The following is a 22,956-nucleotide window of genomic DNA, read 5'->3' on the forward strand; positions in this document are numbered from 1 at the left end:
GAACACAAATTCCTGGCATAGAGAAATTCATGAAATGCTTTTCCTGGAAAAAGTAGCTGGAATTCTGGAAGCCTAATAGAGAACTCCTAAGAGGAATTTCATGAAGACTCCTCAAAGGGAGAAAAGGATTTCCAGTGAATCACATATGACCTTTTGGTCACATTTGTATACCTAAACCACAATTTCCTGTTGGATTCTTTACTATTAGTCATATGTATGCTTTCTTCTATAGTCTGGTAAAATGCTATACTGGGGATATGCCTATCTTGCTCTTTTCTTCTTTATATATGGTCATCTCCATTAAACCTACCAAATGGGAGCCTTGTCTGTCTGTCTGTCTGTCTGTCTGTCTGTCTGTCTCTCTCTCTCCACTCTCTCTCTCTCTTTATATACATACATACATATATATATATAATTTCCAGGCAACCTCTCCAGATGTGAATCCAGCCCTACACGCACAAATACATTTATGTGATGTGAGTACCTTCTCATGAGACCCAACTAAATGCAGATCAGAACTTTGAGAGTAGTGGTTAGCTCCATTATAGGAATCTCAAACTCACCCTGTAAGAGCAAGTTGGAAAAGGGAGCTCAGAATTGAGCTGGGTTCATCTGGGATATATTTGGGTCCCCTACCTAATTTTTATAGGAATGTACTTTTGAGATTCTCCTGGGATTCTTTTTACTGGGTATGCTAGTTTCCAAGTATCCATTAGAGGAACAATAAGCATTTTTCTTTTGTTTTACACCATAACTGAACAGTCACTTTTGGCAAAAGGATAAAGATGAGAAGAATTATTGTAGATGTTTAGAATACCTCCAAATAGACCCATTTCATCAAGATTTAGGCTTCGGAAAATAGGAAATTGAAAAGTAAGTCAAACAAAGACAATCTTAAATTCTGACTCACTTTCCCTGGAATCAATGCTAAACAGTTACAATGGAAAGGCTAAATGAGTCCATATACTGTCTCCACCAGGAAACAAGATCTTTGCCAAAGAGAGAGGTATGGTAGCCAAGACATCACCTGTTTATAGCATACGGTTATTTGTAAGCTATTACAGACGAATAGGTCTTAAGACTATGGAGCAGCATTGCCTCACAAACCAGCAAAAATAGTTGAGGCAAACATACGAGGGCAAAGAGCTCTGAAGGAAATCTTGCTAACCCAGCACTTCTTCCATGGACTACACTTGGTGAAATGAATTGGATATCTTAAAATAGGCTTCTTTTTTGCTTTTGTTACATCAAATCACTACTACAAATGATCGTTTATAGAGTTGCCAATAGTTTTCTCCCTTCATGAAGACTGCAAAAAGGAGCAGCTAGTTGGCACAATGGATAACGTGCATGGCCTAAAGTCAGAAAGACTCATCTCCCTGAGTTCAATCTGGCCTCAGACATTTACCTTTGGGAAAGTCACTTAACCCTGTTTGCCAGGTTCCTTGTCTGTAAAATGAGCTGGAGAGGGAAAAGGCAAACTATTCCAGAATCTCTGCCAAGAAAACTCCAAATAGAGTCACTAAGAGTCAAACACAACTGAAACAACTGAACAGTTGCCCAGTTGATTTTCTCAGAATGTAAGTCTGACCATGCCAATTCCCTCAGTAAACTGCTTTGTCTCTTATGACTCCTAGGATCAAATATAAACACCTCTGTGTAAAATATGGTACAAAGGTATTTATAATGTGATCTCTTACTATCTTTCCAGTCTTGCGTGCCATTCCTTCTGTGCAAGATCTCATCTAGATATATTGATCTACTTATTTTTCTTTACATATGATACTTCATATCCCATCTCTGTGCCTTTGCAAAGGTCATCAGGCTGTCCCCCATCCTTGAAATGCCCTTTTCACCTCTATTTTGTAATACTTGGCTTCCTTTGTGATACAGCTCAAATGCAATATTCTACATGAAGTTTTATTCAAGCCCTTAGCCAATAAGACCTTGCCCCGTACTTATCCCTTCACCTGCTCTGTATATTTGGTATGTACCAATTTGGGTATGTGTTGTCTTCCCTATTAGAATGAAAGTTTCTTGAGGACAGGGGCTATTTTGGGTTTTTCTCTATATCCCTAGAGCTTAGCACAATTCCTGGCATGTAATGAATGCTTAATATATGCTTGTTGTTGATTGATTCATTGAACGCATCAAACAATGTTTCCATGCATATTTTAAAATTGTACAAAACTCATTGACAGATGGAATGACAGTATTAATTTCGTTCGGTGGGCTGCTGATTACTGCCATAAAACAAGGTGTAAGATGTTGAAACATATGTTCACCTAACTGGTTTACCAGCAATTAGATATATTGTGCAAGGTCCAAGCAATGGGGAAAAAAGGTTGTCTACTGGTAACTAGGTTCTTCAAAAACTCCTGTTAGGTGATGCCATTGCCCTAATTGAAACATAACCAGATCAAGAGAAGTCGTCTTCATTGAAATCCAGAGAAATGCAAAAGACATTGATCTAGAAATATATAACAGAAAAACAAACAAGCAAATAAAATGGAAAAAAAAAGTAGATACTACCTGGGATGGAATATATAGCTGGAAGGGGAGGCTATCAGCAGTCTCCATCTATTTCTATCTATAAATGCATGCCTATAGACATATATATGCATATATATATACTATATATATTATATATTTTATTAAATTCTGTGCATCTAGTCAATGGATGCACCAATTCTGTTCACATAAACATGTGAATATGTTTCATGCATTCTGTCTATGCTGAGATTGCCACACATGATATATGTACAGCTGGGTGCCCATATTGAGAAGATGTGCAGAACCGAGTAGAAGGAAGAAAACAAGATTGAATATGGGAAAATGTTTAATAGTTTCAATATTCTGCCAGTTGCTCCTTGGCACAAAAAGTCCATTTCTCTAATGTTAACACTTTCCCAGTGATTCTATATATGAGTGTGAAACATGATATACCATAATAATGGAAGAATCAAACTCTGAGTAATCTACATGGCAATGGAACTATATCTGGTAGACAAAGGTAGACTGTAGTGCGATGCCAACAACTATTTGTAGATAAGGAATGATGGAGAAGATATTATGGCTATACATAGCTGGAAAAGGAAATGAGCCAGTCTTTAGTGAGAATAAAGGATAGGGTGTAGACAGTTCAAGTCAAACAGCAATAGCCTTGGAATATTAAAAGAAGACATGAATAAGAATTGAATAGGAGGAAAACTCATGAAAGGACTGTTATCCATCTTGGCAAAGGAATATCGCCTTGGGTTGAGTAAGGGAAATTCAGTTATTAAAATTGAACTTTCTTATAGGATGTAGGCATGGACATTTGTCCATTGGCGAAAGGATGAGCAACTTAACAAAGCTCTAGTCATATATAGTTTCAGTAGCTGAGCATGGCTCTTTATGCCTTTTACATTTCTGTTACTTGCCCCAAGACTAAAGGGCTACTTGCTAAAATTTAAGCTTCCCAAGTCCTGGCTGAAATGAAAAATACACAAGCTTTTCTTTGAAAATGTGAAGAAATCCATAGCTTCTCCTAGATGTTAATCAAGATTCAGCATAAAAATATTCTGATATCCCCACCTTGTGGAAATAGTTAACATTACATCAAAGTAAGTTGCTCTAAGTTCTCAATAGAAATGCAATAAACTTTAGTTTATCCGGAAGGTAAACAAACCAGACAAATCAAAATAAATAGCTCTTTTTAATAGAACTCTGCTTATTATGTCATTACAAAACATTTGCAATTCTGAGATACCATAACTTTTTGAACTATATTCTAAATTATTAAGATCAATTATTAAGATCACTTCAAATAAGATGACTGGTAGTATAGTGGATAAAGAAGAAGACCTGAAATCAGGAATATGTAAGTTCAAATCCTGCTTCATACAACTTTCCAGCTATGTGATTCTAGGCAAATAACTTTTGTCTGCTTTATTTTATCATCTGTAAAATGCAGACAATAATACCATCTGCCTCAGAGGGTTGTTAAGATCAAATGAGATAATATTTGTAAAGGGCTTTGCAAACCTTAAAGCATTTTATAAATGTTAGATGTTTTTATTAATATTAAAATTGTGGTAGTATTATCAAGGAAGAACCATGAAACAGTGGAATGGACACAGGAGTAGAAATGAGGCTTCCTGTGGTCCAGTTCCAGTTTTGATGCAAATCAACTCTATGAACCTGGGGAAACTACTTCACCCCTCCTGGAAAAGGAAAGAGAAAAAGACTTGGGAGAGCTAATGTGGGGAATGAGATAGGGGATTCAAAATTATACAATTATAATGAGTAATAATAAAATAATTAGTAATTATAAAATCAGAAGGATTGTACAGGAGTGAGAACACTGCTCTCTTTGTGTGTATATACATTTTTATAGCGGATAAAATCCAATAACAATCCATAAGTAGCAAGAGTGGGGAAATTAGAAAGATGCTGACCAAAAAGTGGCTGACCTTGAGGTCAACAATAGATCTGGGAGCAAGTGAAGTCAGAGGGGAAAGACAGATTGGGAGAATGGGAAAGGAACATGGGAGTAGATATCACACTGAACAGGTACAGCAAAGGTGGGTAAGTTAGAGAGGAGGAAAGATATAAGTGTTCAAGACAGGAATTTTGAACTTTAAGATATTGAACATGGTTAGTGTATGAATGAAAGTTAGAGTGAAGATGAGGGAAGTGATCACTGAAGTTGGGAGGATGAGGAATCAAGTAAGGTTATTTAATCTGATCCATTCGATTTATTTTTTTAGATGGGACCATCGGTACCCAACTAAGTGACCCATTTGATGTCAGGCCTTCTGATTCTCAAATGAATGATCCTTCCCTTTTACCGTACTGTCCGTATTTTTGAGGTTGTATTTTAATTTCTTCCTTAATTTGTCTTTTATGCTGACATGTACTAGACCTAAAGATAGCTTTCAATGCTAGAAAACATAAAATTGGAAATCTTCTTTAGAAGTTTGTAACTGTAACTCTAGTAATTGGTCACTAAAGTGAGATAGCATGACTGCAAAAAGAAAAGTGAAATAGGAATCGATCTAGACTTATCACGTATGTCACAACTGAAGGATGGAAGGTGTAGTTACTCACCCACTGGTAATGTCATCAGTCCTGATATTCTTGCCTAGAACATCACCATCACTCATGTAGCCGGTGGCGTCCATGCTGATGCTCTCCAGGTCTATTTCATCTCCCCCCTTATCTGAGATGTCCACGTGGCAAACATTGCTGCCCCTGGATGCTAGCTGCCTTCTCAGGGGGGCTGAGTACATGTAACGACCTGACTCAGTGTTGATGAAGCGGCTTGCATTGGCTCTTGGTGGGTACCCATTGCCCATTGAGGGTGCATCACCTGCTTGAAGCCGAGGGCTAGACTGTCCAATTCTCCAAGACAAAGGAGTGGGTCTTCCTGTCAAGCTGAGGATGCTACGCCCACTTATTTCAGTGGTGACATTGGTGTCAAATGTGGTTTCCAATGTGCTGGAAAAAAAATTCTCTGTGTTATGACTGCAATAGTTTTAGGATTATTAAAATATTTCAGAGTAGTGGCTGGTTCATTTTTGTCTTTGGTATCTCAAGAGTCTAGCCTGATGACTGGCACATGGTAGGCAATGAAGGAATGCTTGTGGAATTGAATTTTTAAAAAAATGAGGCAACATGACCTAGTGGTTTGATATTTAACTTTGATGACACAAATATCTGGGCTCAAAGCCAGAGAAATTGGGCAAGTCTTTAACCTCAGTGCTCTAGGCAACTTTCTAAGAGTCAAAGTTGCCAAGAAAATGCTCATCTGAATTGCTAGATTGGAGATTCCTAATTTGGGTTTTTCTTATATCATGAAAAAAGCAAAAAGCATGTATATCTAATTGTTTTAAAAGTCCTATACTTGGGCAAATTGACTTTTAGAATGAGTTACAAGACACCCAAACTAATGAATGTCACAAAACAAGTCCGTATCTTAAAATGATTCAAATAAGGCAACTCAAAAATTGTTAGAGTAATATCACATTTTTCCCTTTTAAAATAAGAACCACAGAATTAATTTTAGATGAAAGGATCCATGTCGGTAACATTTTAGCAACCTCCTAAACTAGCATGTAGGAGTTTTGTTGATCTTTGCGCTTCAGTGGAATAATAATCTCATCAAAGTAGGTAATCCCTTCCCTTTTGCAGATAGCAACCTATCCAAGTCTTCCTTGAGCATGCTAATCAGTGAAAATGTTATAGGATTGACCCCCATTGCCTAGCCCTTACCACTCTTCTACCTTGGAGTCAATACACAGTATTCTTTCCATTTCTTTGTTCTCCTATAACATTAAAAAAAGGTTTTTTTTTTTTTTTAATGTTATAGGAGAACAAAGAAATGGAAAGAATAGAGATGATGAAAATAGGACTTGAGGGATTCCCATTTACCTTTTCATTCTAGATTACTAGTTTACATCCTTCCTTTTGTCAAGGTAAGATTCCCCATCCAAATATATTTATTTCTTTGTTGTTTCCCCCATCAGATCATAAACTCCTAGAGGGCAGAAACTTATCTTTTTCTTCCCTTTGAATCTTCAGTGCTTAGCATAGTGCCTAAAATATAGTAGGGGCTTAATAAATGCTTATTGGCTGAATATATACACTTTGCAGTGTTTCTACCCATCACTCTATATTATTTCTAGCTATGACTCTTGTAGGCGATAATCTCTTTGACAAAATAATTAATCAAGTCCATTTTCAGAGCTTTGTTTCCCAACTATGACTGGTTCTTCATAACAATCAAAGAGACAAAAGGTCTGAAAAATATGTGCATTCAAGTACAATAAGAAATTTAATTACATAGGTCAGAAACTGCTCAGAAAGCAAGTGAATTGGGGGCAGCTGGGTAGCTCAGTGGATTGAGGACCAGGCCTAGAGATGGGAGGTCCTGGGTTCAAATTTGACCTCAGACACTTCCCAGCTGTGTGACCCTGGGCAAGTCACTTAACCCCCTTTGCCTAGCCCTTACCACTCTTCTGCCTTGGAATCAATTGATTCCAAGACAGAAGTGAAGGGTTTAAAAAAGAAAATGGAAAGAAAGTGAATTTTGGGATTTAAGAAAGACCTTTATTTATTCCCAAAGGCTACTAAGATATGTATACTGACATGATATAATCCACATTTTCTTATGGCAGTATCATGGGACTCTATTGATCTGAAGAGAACAATAAACTTTCTGAAATATATTGAGTATTATTTTCCATTAGCAAATTCTGGTCCATGTATTCTTCAAAGCATGGTCAAGCCATAAGGACTATCCTGATTTAATTAGAACTATAAAAAGTGGGGAGGTTTGGGGGCCTCATGGATATTTATTAGTTATAATGAGATACCATATTAGTTGAAACTTGAAAAATCAAAATAGACTCACAGGGAGTTCAACAGGGGAAACTCAAGCTTAGCCTTGGTTAACAATGGCAATCTACATAATATCAATCAGCCAGAATAATTTAGTAGAGCTATCAGTGAATATACCCCTTAAACTTCTTGCCCAACTTTTAAAATAGATTAAGTAGACTTAAAAGTGTTAAAATAGAACCCAGACATACATTTTAGGCACATTTAAAATATTATCATGGATTCAAAAAGTACTACCTTATTTTTATATATGTAGACATAGGCATGATAGAAAATATTCCAAGTATTGATGTAAGAATTAAAAGCATGTACATAACTAAGTAAATTAAATACAGTTCACCTGAGAACATAGATTTTTTATAAAATGTAAATTGAATAAAATTTCAATAGCTACTTTATTTATTATGTTATATGGCTTTTATATTATTTAGAGCTTTTTCATATAAAATTTTATAGTTATTTATTTAACAACCTTCTTTTTCTAAAAACCATTTTGAGAAATCTTGTCCACATGGAAATATTTTCTCCAAAACACTTCCCTTCATATTCTGTGTTATTCTTTCTGAATTCCAGTATGCTTTCAAATCAGTTTCATTTCCTCCATTATCAACACTAATCATTTGACTGGTGGTACATCCAGGCACGGAGTTAAGACATGCGGAATTATGCACTGGTTTGACAAACATTATTCATGCTGATGGTTACCTGTGTGTAACCTGAGTTCCTCGTAAACTGGACATGGTCTCTTCCAAGTTTTGTCTCAAGTCAGCAATGTTCTTCACAGTTCGTAGTCGTCGAGTCTCAGGATCTTCTCCTAGAAAAAGATTTTAGAAAAAGCAGAGTCACCACAAAGCAGCATTCTTTACCCTATAAGGTTTCTATGGAATGATGGATAAGGGTGAGGAGGATGAAGATAGCTAGCATTTACATAGAACAGTGTTGGCAAACCTTTTAGAGATTATATGCCCAAACTTCACCTTCAAGCTGCCTGTAAGTCCCCTTCATTCATCCAGACAGTGGAGGGATGAAATGCTTGCAGTAGGCTGTTGGACAGAGGGGCATGTAAAAAAAGTCCTCAGGCACTGTTGATAGGGGGAACTGAGCAGCCCCCTCTAGCATGCTGGGGCATGTGTGCCACTTCTTTGCCACCATGGACATATAAATTTAAGGTTTGCAAAGCACTTCACAAATATTATCTCATTTGAGCCTTACTATAGTCATGGTTTTTTTTTTCTTTTCTTTTTTTTTTGTTGTTCATTTGTTTCAGTCTTGTCTCATTCTTCATGAACCCATTTGAAATTTTCTTAGCAAAGATCCTGGAGTAGTTTGCCATTTCCTTCTCCAGTTCATTTTACAGATGAGGAAACTGAGGTCAATGGGGGTAAGTGATTTGCTTAGTATCACACAGCTAAGGAAATGTCTGAGGTAGAATTCTGGCTTTCCTAACTTCATGCCCAGCATTATAATTCACTGTACCACCTAGCTTACTTATATTAAAGGATCACATTAATGTGGCATATATTTTTCTATCAATGCTGTCTACTTATGATTAAAGACTTATGCTTCATTTTTTCACATGTATGACTTTCCACTACTGCCAGGGGAAAGTTAAAGAACAAAATAATGAATTTTTAGTACTCAAAAGTATACTTCTTCCAGTGGATATTAGTTGTTTTTGCTCATGCCTTCCAAACTTTTAACACAAAGATGAACTAAAAAATCCATCCATATCAATAGCAAACAAGTGCTTGGATGGAGGCTCCCTTCCTTTCTTCTTAAGTCTGATCATTTTCATTATTTTTAAGACACAGGTTTGTGATTAGCTAGTATTTCCCAATTTTAATAGATTCTAGTACTGAGTAAAGTATGTGATGAAACCCCAAACCTGCAGGTAATAAAAAATAGACTCACTTAAATTTAGGATGATTTTCCCATTCATTTGAAAAGGTTGTTTGTTTGTTTTTTCCTTTAGGAAACATACTTGCAGGAAGTTAAAAAATGTAATTAGATATATTAGTCAGGTGGTAAAATGAAAAAATAAGGTGGTAAAAGAAACAAAAAAAAGATTTGAAGTCAAAACATCTACATTCAAATCCTGCTTCCAATATTTAAGTAGCTATGTGACTTAGGGCAAGTCAATTTGCCTCAGTTTCTTAACATGAACAACAAGGATAATGACTTAAAGCATTCTCTATATAAGAAGTATTTTTAGCAGAGGAATGGAAAGCAAAATTTAATCAAGGAAGCTATCTGCTCTCTGAAATCAGCACTGGTCGGATCCCATTTGGAGTTCAATGTCCTATTTGGGCCATCACATTGTAAGAAGAGATGAAAAGAAAAAAGAATGACAAAAACTACTTTCAAAGAATCAAAAAGTAACCTATTAATGACAGATAAGAGAAGTGGGGGCTTATTTAGGCTGGCACTAAAATGACAAAGGAATCACTAAATGAATATATGCTGGTTTCTATTTCCACATGAGTGAGCCAGAAGAAACGAGTTTCCATTGTAGCAAGTGGAATTTACACTGGATATAAAGTAAGAACTTTCTCACCGACCACATGCTTAACTACTGGAACATACTATTAGGGAAGGTTATGGAATTTTTGTTCCCAGGCAGGACAAGATAACATTTGTCTTGGCTGCAGGCTCAGCCTTGTCTGAAGACATAGTACTAGATTAAATACTCTTTTAAAAATTAAAAAACAAATCAATTTAAGGGCAAGGTAAACTAGAAAATCCTACAGAGGGTAGGGATTGTGCAACTGATAGTCAGATGGTTGCATAGAGCAATCACAGTTTAAGTGACTTGTCCAGGGTTATACAACCAACATTTGAGAGAGGAGAAATTTGAATTCAGGTCTTCTTGGTTCCAAGGCTTGGTTTCTGTCCACTATCCCACAGTTGCCTCTCTGGAAATACTAGATAACATTTTAATTCTATATTTGAAATAAATATTGCATTTCAAAGACTAATCAACCCCAGTATTTAATAGTTTTTGGTTCTTGTCAGTAGGGATTTTTGGAAGGTACTTTCCTCAAATATTAGAAATGGGCTGTACATTTTCTAACTTATCCTTTAAAATAAATGGGGTTAGCTAGGTGGCTCAGTGGATTTAGGGTCAGGACTGCAGATGAGAGGTCCTGGCTTCAAACGTGACCTCAAAAACTTCCTAACTATGTGGTCCTGGGCAAGTCACTTAATCCTGGTTGCCTAGCTCTTACTGCTCTTCTTCCTTGGAACTGATACATAGTACTGATTCCAATATGGAAATATTAATAAAAATTCATTTTGTTAAGGTAAAAATGGAGTTCTAATTTCACCACCAAAACAAAGACTTTGGTTTTCATCTTCTTATGCCATTAATTACATTTATTTTATTGCCAATTCAGCCACATTTTATCTGTTCAAGGCTGCCAAAGTAATACTGATCATTCTGGGCAGTTCCAAGATTTGCACTGAACATTTGTTATGGTGATAAACTGGGGAGGAAAACCTATAATCCCTTAATTAGATTTATTCTGAGTTCCTGGGAGGCAGAGATTATCTGGTTGCTGTCTTTGTATCTCCAGCACCTTTCTCAGTGTCTGGCATGTTGGCAATACTTCACAAATGCTTGTATGAATTAAGAGATGAAAGGATGGCTGTTACCACTGAAGGGAGTGAACTTGGATCATTAACTTATGATGATTTTGATTCGTATACACATAAAAATGTTAGCTGGGTATTTGTTCCCGTTAGACTGTAAGCTCCTTACGGGAAGAAAATGTGCCCAATCTTTTGACAAAGAATACTTGTTGACTGACTGACAAAATGTCTCCAAGGAGTGTCTATTCTCCTTCTCTGGCAATGGCAACATCCAGATTGAGCAGAATTCCTTAGCTAAAGAGCTACATTTTAATGTTTTCTTTTCTGTTGGAGATGTTTCCAAGTCTAGTCATTGCCACTGTTGCAGGGCCTTAGTGACCTTCCAATTATTAACTATCCATTTACTTGCTTCACCTGGGTAGTCACTCCGGGCAGCAATGATGACCCCGAGCCAGTGGTTTCCTCCTCCTATAGACTCTCATGGTTCTCTGTATACAACAAGTGCTTTCAATGCACTATTTCAAATCATCCACTCATTCATTCAACAATTGCTAATTAAGTATCTCTTATCCATTGCTGAAATCTTATTCCCTCATTAAGTTATAAACATCTTAAAGGCAATGATCAGCTTTTATTAATTTTTGTATATCTAAGACTTACTACCACTGCTTTCATGTAATAAATATTTAATGTAAACATAGGTTTGAATCATGACGTTCCCCCTTAGCCATGTAAATGTAACTCAGTAGCCCAATGATATGCATTATGTGAATCATGAAAGTTTACTCTGAAATTGAATAACTGTGCAAGACATGTCTTTGGGCCTCAGTTTCTTTGTCTATAAAATGGGGCCAATGATACCTGAAGTTACTAAATAAAGTTATTGTGCAGTTCAAATGAGAGAATGCTTATAAAGCACTCTTTAAACCTTAACCTGCTATAAAAACCAGCACTTAATAGTATTATAATTTTGTTGTTATTATTATTTTATAATTCTAAAATATGATTTCCATTGAACTGATCAAATTATAAGTACCTAAGGGAAATCATGCATTTACCTAACCAAAGACAGGAACACTGCAATTGATGAAATGCTTTCAGTTATCAGCCTCTGAACACACATTTATGTTCAAGAAAAAATACTATTTATAAATTTAATTCAATTTCATTGTACCATTCAGTACCTTGATAATGCATTTTGCAGGATATTTATCTTCATTATTTCTATATCTTCATTTGAATGAGGATGGCTTTTCCTGTCCCCATTCTCACGACCTCCTGATAAGTAAGCAAGATTACTTCGTTCCTATAGGGAGGGTCTTCTAAAGCCAATCCAGAGAACTTGTGTTGTTTTAAAATTTCATTTTGTTTGGAAGCTCTCGTATGGACAAGTAGTCCATATGGTAGTATGGTCAAGTGTCACTCTTCAGTCCAATAAACTCCAGTGGCTCCCTACTACCACTAGGAACAAATTGAAACTCCTGTATTTGACTGTTGAAGCCTTTTCTAATTTGGCTTCAACATACATTTTTTTACTTATATATATTATTATTATTATATATTATATTTATTCCCCTTCACATACTATACTGTTTGGTCAAACTGTACTTTTTCTCTTCTCCATCTGCAGTCACTTTGTCTTCTAAAGGCTGTCTCTCCATCACGCTGGGAACACACCTTCCAGCTTCCATGTCTGCGGATTCCTTGCCACCTTCCTACAATCAGGTCTCTCTCCTTATTCTCTTAGCTATTAATTATGGGCCACCAAGATAACTTTATATCTATATGGGTATATACTGGTCCCTAGTCTTTGTGTTCTTAGTACATGGCATGGGATTTCACACAGAGCAGCTACTTAGTAAATGTTTGCCAAATGATTGATATTAAGCTGAAATTCATTTCTAAGAAACCTTTATTTGGAGTGTATTTTGGCCCTTACCTTTGCCTTTCAATGATTAGATTTGGTACGACTTTTAATGCTTGATGTGGTTTGCACATCCCTCCATGGGCAAGAGAGCTGCTTTTTTTGGCTTTGTAGTAATGGCATCATCTTACTGATGGGACCATAGAAGATCAATTGACAGAATATGTTAGGGAGACCTAAATGAATTGCTCTATCCTATGTATGCATGCATATGTGAATATATATACACCATAACTACACTATATATTCTTTATGTAACCATGCATGTTTATATGTGTAAACCCAAGTAAAAAAGAGGTGTAGACCTTGGAAACCCAGAGTTTATATTATACTAGAAAATGGATTATTACCAAAAAAAGAAGAAACATAGCTATGAAATCATTATGCCAAACCAGTAGCAATAGAGAGAAATAGTAAGCTATCTCACAATCGTCTAAATAAAACATTCATAAACCTAATAATTCCTAGTTCCCTTCTGGACTTAGTTCAAATGTCACTTTCTTTTAAAATAAAAAAAAAAACCAAGTACTTTTCATCTTAGTAACAACTTTAAGAGAGAAGGGCAAGGGCTAAGCAAACAGAGTTATGTGACTTGCCCACAGTCACAGAGTGAGGCTAGATTTGAACCTAAGTCCTCCTGATTCCAGGCTTGGCTCACTATCGACTGTTCCATCTAGCTGTCCTTCAAATGCCACCTTCTATGGAAGGCCTTTCCTGATCCATCCGGTTATTAATATTCTTTCCTTCCTCCTTGAAAATTATTGTGCATATAGGGTGTCCCAAAAAACTCAGTGCAGTTTTAAGCTGTTAAAGCCACATTTAAATTTCACTCATTTCTATTCTAGTTCAAGCTGTTAAAGCTTATAACTATATCAAGACTTTTTTGGGACATGCTGCTTCTTGCATGTAATTATCTCTATGTATGTTATTTTACTCCTCCTTCTCCTCCTCACTAACCCAGTAGAATTAAGCTCCTTGAGGGTATGAATTGTTTTGGTTTTGTCTTTATATTGTCAGAGCTTAGACCACTGTACATGAGTTGCCAACTGCTTGTTGAATTAAATGAATCAAAAGGAATAAAACTAAATCACAATAGTTAGGTCTAACATATACATATATATATATATATATATATATAAATAATTAGGTCTAATAAATATAATCAAAATATTGACTCAATTTGGAACCAAATTTTGGAAGTGGTGAGAAATGAAAACAATTACACTCACATTCCCTAACAGGTGGTCCATCTTTCAGTTTCTTAGACACATGTCTAAAGGAATAATGCTTTAAACAAAAGTTAATGGCGGGGTGATGGAAAATTAACTAACAGTGAATCTGATTTAGATATTTTCCCTCTGAAATAGAAAATGAAATTTAAACAAATTCCTCACTATATAAAGACTTTGAGAGCATGGAGATTTTTCTGCTACTATTTAATTGTTCAAAGAATGCTACAGGGGGCAGCTGGGTAGCTCAGTGGATTGAGAGCCAGGCCTAGAGACAGGAGGTCCTAGGTTCAAATATGACCTCAGACACTTCCCAGCTGTGTGACCCTGGGTAAGTCACTTAACCCTCATTGCCTAGCCCTTTCTGCTCTTCTGTCTTGGAACCAATATACAGTACTGATTCCAAGACTGAAGGTAAGAGTTTAAAAAATGCTATATTCATATGAACTATGGATATATAGAGATGAATTACCCTTCAAACTGATGGGGCAAAAAATTCTAATATTTAAGACCTCCTAAACTAATGTTTCATTTAAAAAGTCTTCCTATAGATATATAATGATAAGAGACATCAAGTTTCCTAATTCCTTGCTGAAAATTTTCCCCCCAAAAAATCAATAACTAGGAAATATATATATGCATGTTTCAGGATAACAGATGGCAAATTAAATGTGATGGTATTAGCTTTCAACAACATGTGAAGAATAATTCAAAATTATGGCAAAGAGGGGAGAAAGCAGGCATGCAACTAAAAAAGTGGAAAGAGAAGGAAAAGGAGACAAGGAAGGAAAGGAAGAGAGGAATAATGGAAGAAGTGAAGGGAGGAGGAAAAAAGAGGGAAGGAAAGAGGACAGGAAGATAGAAGGGAAAGAGGAGAAAGAGGAAGAAAAGGAAAGGAGGTTGATAGGCAAAAGGAAACATGGAGGGAGAGAATATAAAGGAAGGAAAAAATAAAAGCAAGAGGAAGAAAATGATGGAGGAAAGACAAAAATAAAGGAGGTAAAGAGAATGAAAAAAGAAGAAAAAGAAAGGAACGAATGAAAGAATAGAGGGAGAGAAAAAAGAAAAGTTTAAAAATAAGAGAAAGAAGGATGAGAAAGGAAGGAAAGGGAAGAAGGAATGGGGAAGGAAGATGAAAGAAATGAAAGAAAAGAAGTAAGAAAAGGGAGACAAGGAAGAAAAATTGAAAGGGAAAGGAAGTAAGGAAAAGAAAGTATGGAAGGGAAGAATGAAAAAAATGAAGCAAGAAAGCAAGAACAAAGAAAGCAAGTAAAATAAAAGAAAGAGAAGGAAGCAGAAGGGAAGGAAAAGACAAGACAGAAAAGGTAGAGGAAGGGCAAGAAAAAAGAAACAAGAAAGGAAGGGATAAAAAAAAGGAAAAGATGGAAAGGAGAAGTTTGGGCACTGAAGGAAAATATATCTAAATAATACATGTCAGGATATGCCTCATGACACTCAAAAAAAAAATCACATCCTTTGTCCTTTCTCCTACTATTGGGAGCTTTATTTCATGGCTCATCACCAGCAAACTCAGAATTTCCCAAACTCCTGAAGACTTACCAGAGAGCTCTTCTAGACCCGATTGTCCACTCTTGGTGTACAGCACTGGCTCCATGCTCACTCCTGCTGTGCTGGGCTCTGTGGTGACATTCCCTTCATTGTCTGTCTGTGACCTTTGACACAGAAATCAAACCAGACACATTCATCAATAGAGACAGAGGCAGGAGCATCAGCCTAATATCACACCTACAACACCTGCCCAGCTGACTCTGTTACCATTTCAGCACACATTTGAATAGAGAGACCAGCAGACTGACTTTACATAATTCATTAGTCCCATGTTGAGCAATGTCCTAGAAACGGAAACAGCCACTGAACTGTAAAAGATTAAATATTCATAGTCCAAATGGAAGGCCTGCAATCCCTCATATGAGGCACTGAAATGCTTCTTTGAATTTTGAACAAGGTAATCAGCTCTGCCAGACAGGAGATGCTCAACACCAGATACCAACTTCGAGGCGATCAGCCTTGCCAAGGAAGTCAATCATAGACGTGGAAAAGAGGCAACTCCATTTACAGACACCTTAAATTTGTCACCCGACATGACATCTCACTAAAAGGGTTATTTGAAAACAAATCAAGGATGCTCTCAGTGCAGGTGTGTTTGCCATCCAGGTCTGAATCAGGGTTCCCAATTTTTGACATAAAAGGGGCCATGGATTATTATCTCAGCACTTGACCGAAATCAATATTCTTGCCAAATAAATACTTTCAAAATTTTCTCCTCTTTGTGATGAATCGTAAGGGGCAGCACTGTGCCCTTCAAGAAATGACACATTTTTTTCATGCTATATGTATATTCATATGACACCCTATGTACTCTTCATTTAGGAACAGCCTATATATATATGTATATATATATACACACACACACAAAGACACATATGTGAGTATGTGTGTATGATGATTTTATGCAAAGTAAAATCTTATTCATTTGCATCTTACCTATGTCAATTTGTGCTATTTCCATCTTTTTATTTCCTTTACATTTTTGTATATTTATTATATATAATATATTTTATTATATATTAAATTATATGTTCTTATGGTTTTATTTTTATATTTTATTATTAATATATTATATTAATTTTATATTTTATTTATTCATATATTAATTTTATGTTTTAATATTTATATAATTTTCATAAATATTTTATATTTATGAAGAAAGGATTCAGCTTGAGTATGGGCAATACTGAAATTGGATATGAAATTTCAGAATACAGAAACGGAATCTTTAAAGATATTCTATGATGCTAATGTCTAACTAATTTTGGCTGACTTCCCTATCACGATTGGACTGAGAGTTCTGGATGTGATTATACATAAATTGTCAAGCACTTTTGGTTCTCCCAGATTTAACCTCAAAGGACAGTAATTGCACGAAGGTCACGCTAGGTGCTACCGAGTGCACTGGCTCCTCTACGTGAGGGATTGTCTCCCTTTAAGAAGCCAATATAAGGAACCAAGAAGGGAACCTGAGAGGCAAATTGCAATGAAAGGATAAGTTGAGAGATACAATTGTAAGCTCTTTCAGGGCACAGACTTTTGCTTTTGTCTTTGTATCCCCAGTGGCTACAACAGTGCCTGGCATGGAATGGGCTCTTAATAAATGTCTGTTGATTGATCGGATTGGATCGTTGTTATTCATCAGATCTTATATGATTTTCCTCTTTTTCAATTTGAAGTTAAATATACATTCACGAATATATAAACATTGTTTTGGGACTTTTAAAATAGCCACAGTAAAAACAAGCTTTAGACAAATAAATGGAGTCTCTGTATAACTCGTAATGGTTTCTTTTTAAATGTTGCCACTTGGAAAAACAGAAATTTGTGGTTTGTAGACTGAATACTTACATATAAATGTATTCCTCCAACACTGTCAATATGTTATTAGTTATAATATTTTTATGAGTGGCAAGGCGGCTGCCTTCATGCTTCACAGAATATTGGTATTCAAGCACTGTCTGTAGATCAGCAGTGAGCCATTATCTAAGCATTTGTATTCTTTTCAGTCTTGCTTGCTGAACATATTACTTGAATTAATAAAGAGATGACAATCTCATTGTCTAATAAGGTTAGTCTTGTCATTTGTGGAAGGAGAAGAGGGAGGAAAAAAGCAATGACAAAAGGTCCATCTGTTCCTCTCCCTTAGTCAATTGACAAAGCAGTCTTGTTTGTTTGTTTTTCCTGTGAGAATTCAAACCCACAGTCATTCTTTCCCTCTGCCAGTCAGGTGAAGCTCTTACAAACTTACGCAAATTCAAAGGGAAGAAGTTAAAAAAAATTAGAAAGATGAGGAATTCTTTGTTCAGTAAATCAGCAACCTGAAGACCAATGTTTAAATGCGAGCATGTGTGTGTTGTTACATGCTGCATGTTCAGGGGAGAATGGCAGTTTCCTGAGTCAGGAACTTAAAAATATTTTTTTTGGATTTTGTGTTTCTTGAAGTATAGCATAGTGTCTGTCTGACACACAGAAGGCAGTTCGTGAATGTTTACTGACTGGCTGTAGCTAATACATAGTAGATATTTAACAAATGCTTTTTAGATTGAATTTGGCAGGGGGAATTATGTACTAATTGCAAAGGCACTTGTTGAATTGCTTTGAGTCGTGTCTGACTCTTTGAAACCCCATCTTGGCAAAGACTGGAGTTTTTTGCCATTTCCTTCTCTAGCTCATTTTACAGATGAGGAAACTGAGGCAAACAGGGTGAAGTAACTTGCCCAGGATCATGCAGCCAGTAAGTGTCTGTGGTCAGATTTGAACCCAGGAAGATGAGCCTTTGTGACTTTGGGTGCTGTACTGTAATATGGTGCCACCTAGAGGCATTTGCTACCACTCTAATGTTCTAGAGCTAAATTCTATTTATTTGCAAACACACCTCTAGAGTTTTCTTCAATGTGATCTGAAACAAATGACCTTTTGTATGATTCATATCCTTCCCCCAATGTATAAGCTCAGTATTTACTGAGCTTTCCCAGGACCTCTCTAACAATCCATTCATTCTAAGTGTTTAAATCATACCAGCAAAAATTCTAGAGCACCTAACTATGTATCCTACAACTACCTAGAACCCTATTGATACAGAGACAAAGGTGCATCTGACATATTTTCTGCCCTTGAAGAGTTTGCAATCTAGCAAGAAACTTTTAGACTCTTCTACACTATCTTGCACTTACCCACTGGATTGTTCTCTTTTTGGTGTTAATACTATTTTCACAAAAGACTGCAAATTCTCTGCAAAGGAGGGACCAACTCTATTACTGTACAAGGAAATTGATTTGATAATAAATATTTTCTTTCTAATATCTGTGCCAATGAACTTTAAGGTCAAATAATTGGAAACAATGATTGACTTTGAAATAAAACATTTCATCTTGCTGTATATGTTTGCATTTTGGATCAGATATACATGTGTCCACACACATGTGTACATGATTCTCACATGTGTACAAAGCACAAACCACATGCATGTGTACACATGTGTGTTCATATATACATGCATATATTGTATGTGCATATATAATTATGCGTGCATATAAATCATGTATGCATGCATATATCCATGCACACATTACAATTACCTATATATGATATACTCATATACATGTTTGTCTAGATATAGACACATAGTTGTCTGTCTGTATAATTAAGTACATGTATGTATTATATGTATTCCCTTGATACAAGTTGGTGATTTGAGATATTCTTAAATTGTAAGCTGAAAAAAAAATGCTTTTAAAAGTTTCTTTTTTTTTTTTTAAACCCTTATCTTTTGTCTTAGAATTGACATCAAGAATCAGTTCCAAGGCAGAAGCATGGTAAGCACTAGGCAATTGGGATTAAGTGACTTGCCCAGGGTCACACAATTAGGAAGTATCTGAGGCTAAATTTGAACCCAGGATATCCCATCTCCCAGCTTTGTTCTCTGTCCAGTGAGCCACCTGGCTAACCCCTGCTTTTTCTTTATTGGCATCCTTCATAGCTTCCTAACCATTTCTGGACACACTGTAGATATTCATGGAGTACCTGCAGATTGGTTTTGGCAATTGACTATGAAGATTTAAAAGTTATAATATATAATACATGGAGTGAGAAGGCAAAGATTTATAGGTCAAAAAAGTTGTTTACATTCCAACCAATAGTTATGGAGTGATCACTCCCAGTGTGCTGCGGTGGTATATAGAAGAAGCTAACACGTAAGTTCCTCCCTTACCCAATGACCTTAGCCCAACAATGAAGAAGTCCCAAAGGAATGACCTCCTACCTGTACATGAAAGGAGCTACTGTTGCAGTGTTGGGATGGTTGTATTGCTGTTGGGGCTGAGGTAGCTGAACACTGACAGTATTGCTTCCTGTGGTCTGGGTGGTACCAGTTGGCCCACTGACAGTCTGGCTGCTGTTCAAGGTCACCATTCCTCCGAGCCCTTTTCCTTCAGAGGAGGCTAAGCTAGAGGAGGAACTGGAGCGCCTACTGTCCAGTGGAGTCTTCTGATGAGACAGCCCTGAGCTAGGCTTCCCGCTACGGCTTCTCTCCCCTTCCTTTGAAGGTAGTGGGGCACTTGGGGATTTCCCAGGTGTGGTTTTCATCCCTGGTTTTGGTATTCCGCTGTGCGAGGAGGAGGTTGGGGGCACCTCCTTCTTGGCACTATTGAGCTTTCCTCCTTTGGGTATAAAGCTTGCGATCTTTGATGACTTTTTTGGCATCTCTGTGGTAGTGGTTCCTGTTTGTTCTTCTTTTGGCTCCTCTTTTATTTCTGGCTTCTCTGTGACAGATGTTCTCTTGATAGTATCCTTGCTCTTCTCCTTTTCCTTCTCCCGTTGTTGCTTCTCCTTTTCTTTCTCATTGCTCTTGGGAGAACTCTTCTTATTGGTTAGAGCCCTGCTGAATGTCCTCTGTGCAATCCCTTTGAGTGCGATTTTGGGGCTGTTGGATGCTGGGCCAGTAGTGGGGACATTTCGACTGGCAGCCTCAATCTCCTCACTCTCCTCAAAGCTAGGAAGCATCTCCAACCTCTCACAGCTGGTGTCTCGAGAGCCTGGACCCTCTCCTGTCTTGGATCCCCCTTTGCTATTGAAGAGCTTCAACTTTTCTAGCATTGATTTCTGGTTGTTGGGTGCTGGCTTGATGTTTTCTGGAGGGGGTCTGGGTGTCTCTGGCACTGGCTGTTTGACAGAGAGCATGGAAGAAGTGGCAGTGTGCTTAGCACTAAGGGATTTGCTTCGCCAGGGTTTGGCAGCTGAGCCTGGCTGGGGGATGGCTGAAGAGTTGTTGCAGTGAACGGAAGTGGGACTGCTACTGCTCTGAAGTGAGGCAGGTGCATTTTCATTCATCCCTGGGAGTGAGGAGGTGGGGCTTTCTGATGGCTCTGGAGGAAAACATAAGCACAATTATAAATCCTTCTTTGCCCAAAGATAAGCAACAAAGCAGCTACATAATATTAAATATCACCAACCAAAAATATCCTCTTTCCTAGTCCTCATTGTGGCATAGAAATGAACCCAGTGCTGCAAAAGCTGAGCTGATGGGGGCACAAACTCTGTCCAATCTGAGCAGATGAGGACAGCTTCAATTAGGGGTCCAGTGTACCGACCATCTGAAAACCAGTCCAAGTTCAAAGAGGGCTGGCCACCAGGTGATAAATATATCCAAATCACAGCAACTCACAGAACTCCCCTCTTCAGTGTGGAGAAGTTGAAATCTGCATCGATGGAGGCAGTACCCACAATGACTTCATTCTGCCTGTCCCCTATTCTGAAATTCACTCCCATCTCACCTTCAACTAATGGAATCCTTCTCTTCCTTGAGGAATGGGCTCAAACACTATCTTCTATGTAAATATTTCTTCATCCACCAACTTTGGTACCTTCCCTCTCCAAATTCTTTTTATTTAGCTCATTGATATTTATCTATATTCCTTTTCTCAGTCATTATTCTGTACATGCTGATGAATGGATTTGCTGTCTCCACAGGCTCCTTGCCAGGAATGACGACTTAATTCTTTATATTTGTGTTCTTGGTATCTAGGACAGTACTTGGCACATAATAGATGTTTGATAAACGCTTAATTGACCGACATAATCACATCTTTTGGAACTGAAGAATTATACAACAAATATTTTAAGGCTAGAATAAGGTTACATCTAAATGATCTACTTTAAATATTATCAATATTTATGTTTTAAATCTGAAACTAAATGTCCCCACCCTACCCCCATATGTAATTTTTTCCAGGTCATATCCTGAACCACTTTTTGATACGTGTTCAAAGAATTCACACTGCTTTTGATATTTGGGCCCATAAAGCACAACTTAGAAGAAATGTAACATGATGGATTAGAGAATTGATCTTGGTGTCAAGGAAGACCTGTGTTCAAGTCCTGCCTCAGACACACTAATAGCATTTTGCCCATCTATGACTGGATGACCAAAGGCAAACTTTTTAATCTTTAAATTCCCCAGGCTACTTTCCAAGTCTCTAAGTTAAGAGTAAGGTTTTGGGAGTCTTTCTAAAGCTCTAAACAAACTCTAAGAATTGATCTGAGGTATTGCTGCAGTTTCTCTACAAGAGTTTCTTTACATTGATGAAATCAGTAGTCTGGACCCCCTCTACATTCAGTAAGGATGGCCCCCTCCCAAAGAGCACAATTAAGAAGGTAAATCTGCACTGAAAAAAGTTATAAAGTAGACTATGTAATATTTTTGAATATCAAGTCATACAAATAGCTCAAACCATTCCATTCTTTTCTTCCCTTTTTAGGTTAGTATCTTATCTAACCTCTTGGTTCTCCAGGTAACTGTCTAAGAGTAGGTATTGACCTGCCTTGGTAAAGAGAATTCCCTATAGAAATGAAATCACAATTCTAGCAAAAAAAAAGAAGAAGAAGAAGAAGAAGAAGAAGAAGAAGAAGAAGAAGAAGAAGAAGAAGAATCTTTATTAGTGTCAGCCCAAAACTGAAATGAGAAAGTGTTCTTAGATCAGTTTTTAGTAGAAGAAAAGAAGTTTGCAAAGATCTGAAGCCTACACTCCTTTGGCTCTGCTGACACTTGCAGACAATTGTTGAGATCAAACTGAATTGCTTTCATCATGCTAGGTAAGAACCGGACATGTCCACATGTCTCCGCCACAAGCCCGGGAACATGAGAACATAGCTTTATCCCAAAGTGAAGGCTTCCCCTTAGCTCTCAGGAAGCACTGTTCTAACCAAAAAAAAAATCTTCATTAAAGCCACAAAATGTTTTTAAATCTGAGCCAAAGTTTACTC

General features: G+C 37.0%; 1 protein-coding gene across 9 annotated transcripts in view; it reads right to left on the reverse strand.

The window, feature by feature from the left end:
* The window catches only part of NAV2 (neuron navigator 2), a 479,248-nt gene that overhangs the window by 200,526 nt on the left and 255,766 nt on the right, over nt 1–22,956 (reverse strand). For all 9 annotated transcript variants that reach the window (XM_001368048.4, XM_056802030.1, XM_056802028.1 and 6 more), the window contains 4 exons: nt 19,958–21,059; nt 15,685–15,797; nt 8,089–8,197; nt 5,092–5,481 (listed from right to left, as the gene is read on the reverse strand). In XM_001368048.4, coding sequence (XP_001368085.2) covers nt 5,092–5,481; nt 8,089–8,197; nt 15,685–15,797; nt 19,958–21,059 — 1,714 coding nt within the window. The remainder of the gene's footprint in view (nt 1–5,091; nt 5,482–8,088; nt 8,198–15,684; nt 15,798–19,957; nt 21,060–22,956) is intronic.

Source organism: Monodelphis domestica, chromosome 6 (genome assembly GCF_027887165.1).
Source record: "Monodelphis domestica isolate mMonDom1 chromosome 6, mMonDom1.pri, whole genome shotgun sequence".
Lineage (NCBI taxonomy): Eukaryota > Metazoa > Chordata > Mammalia > Didelphimorphia > Didelphidae > Monodelphis > Monodelphis domestica.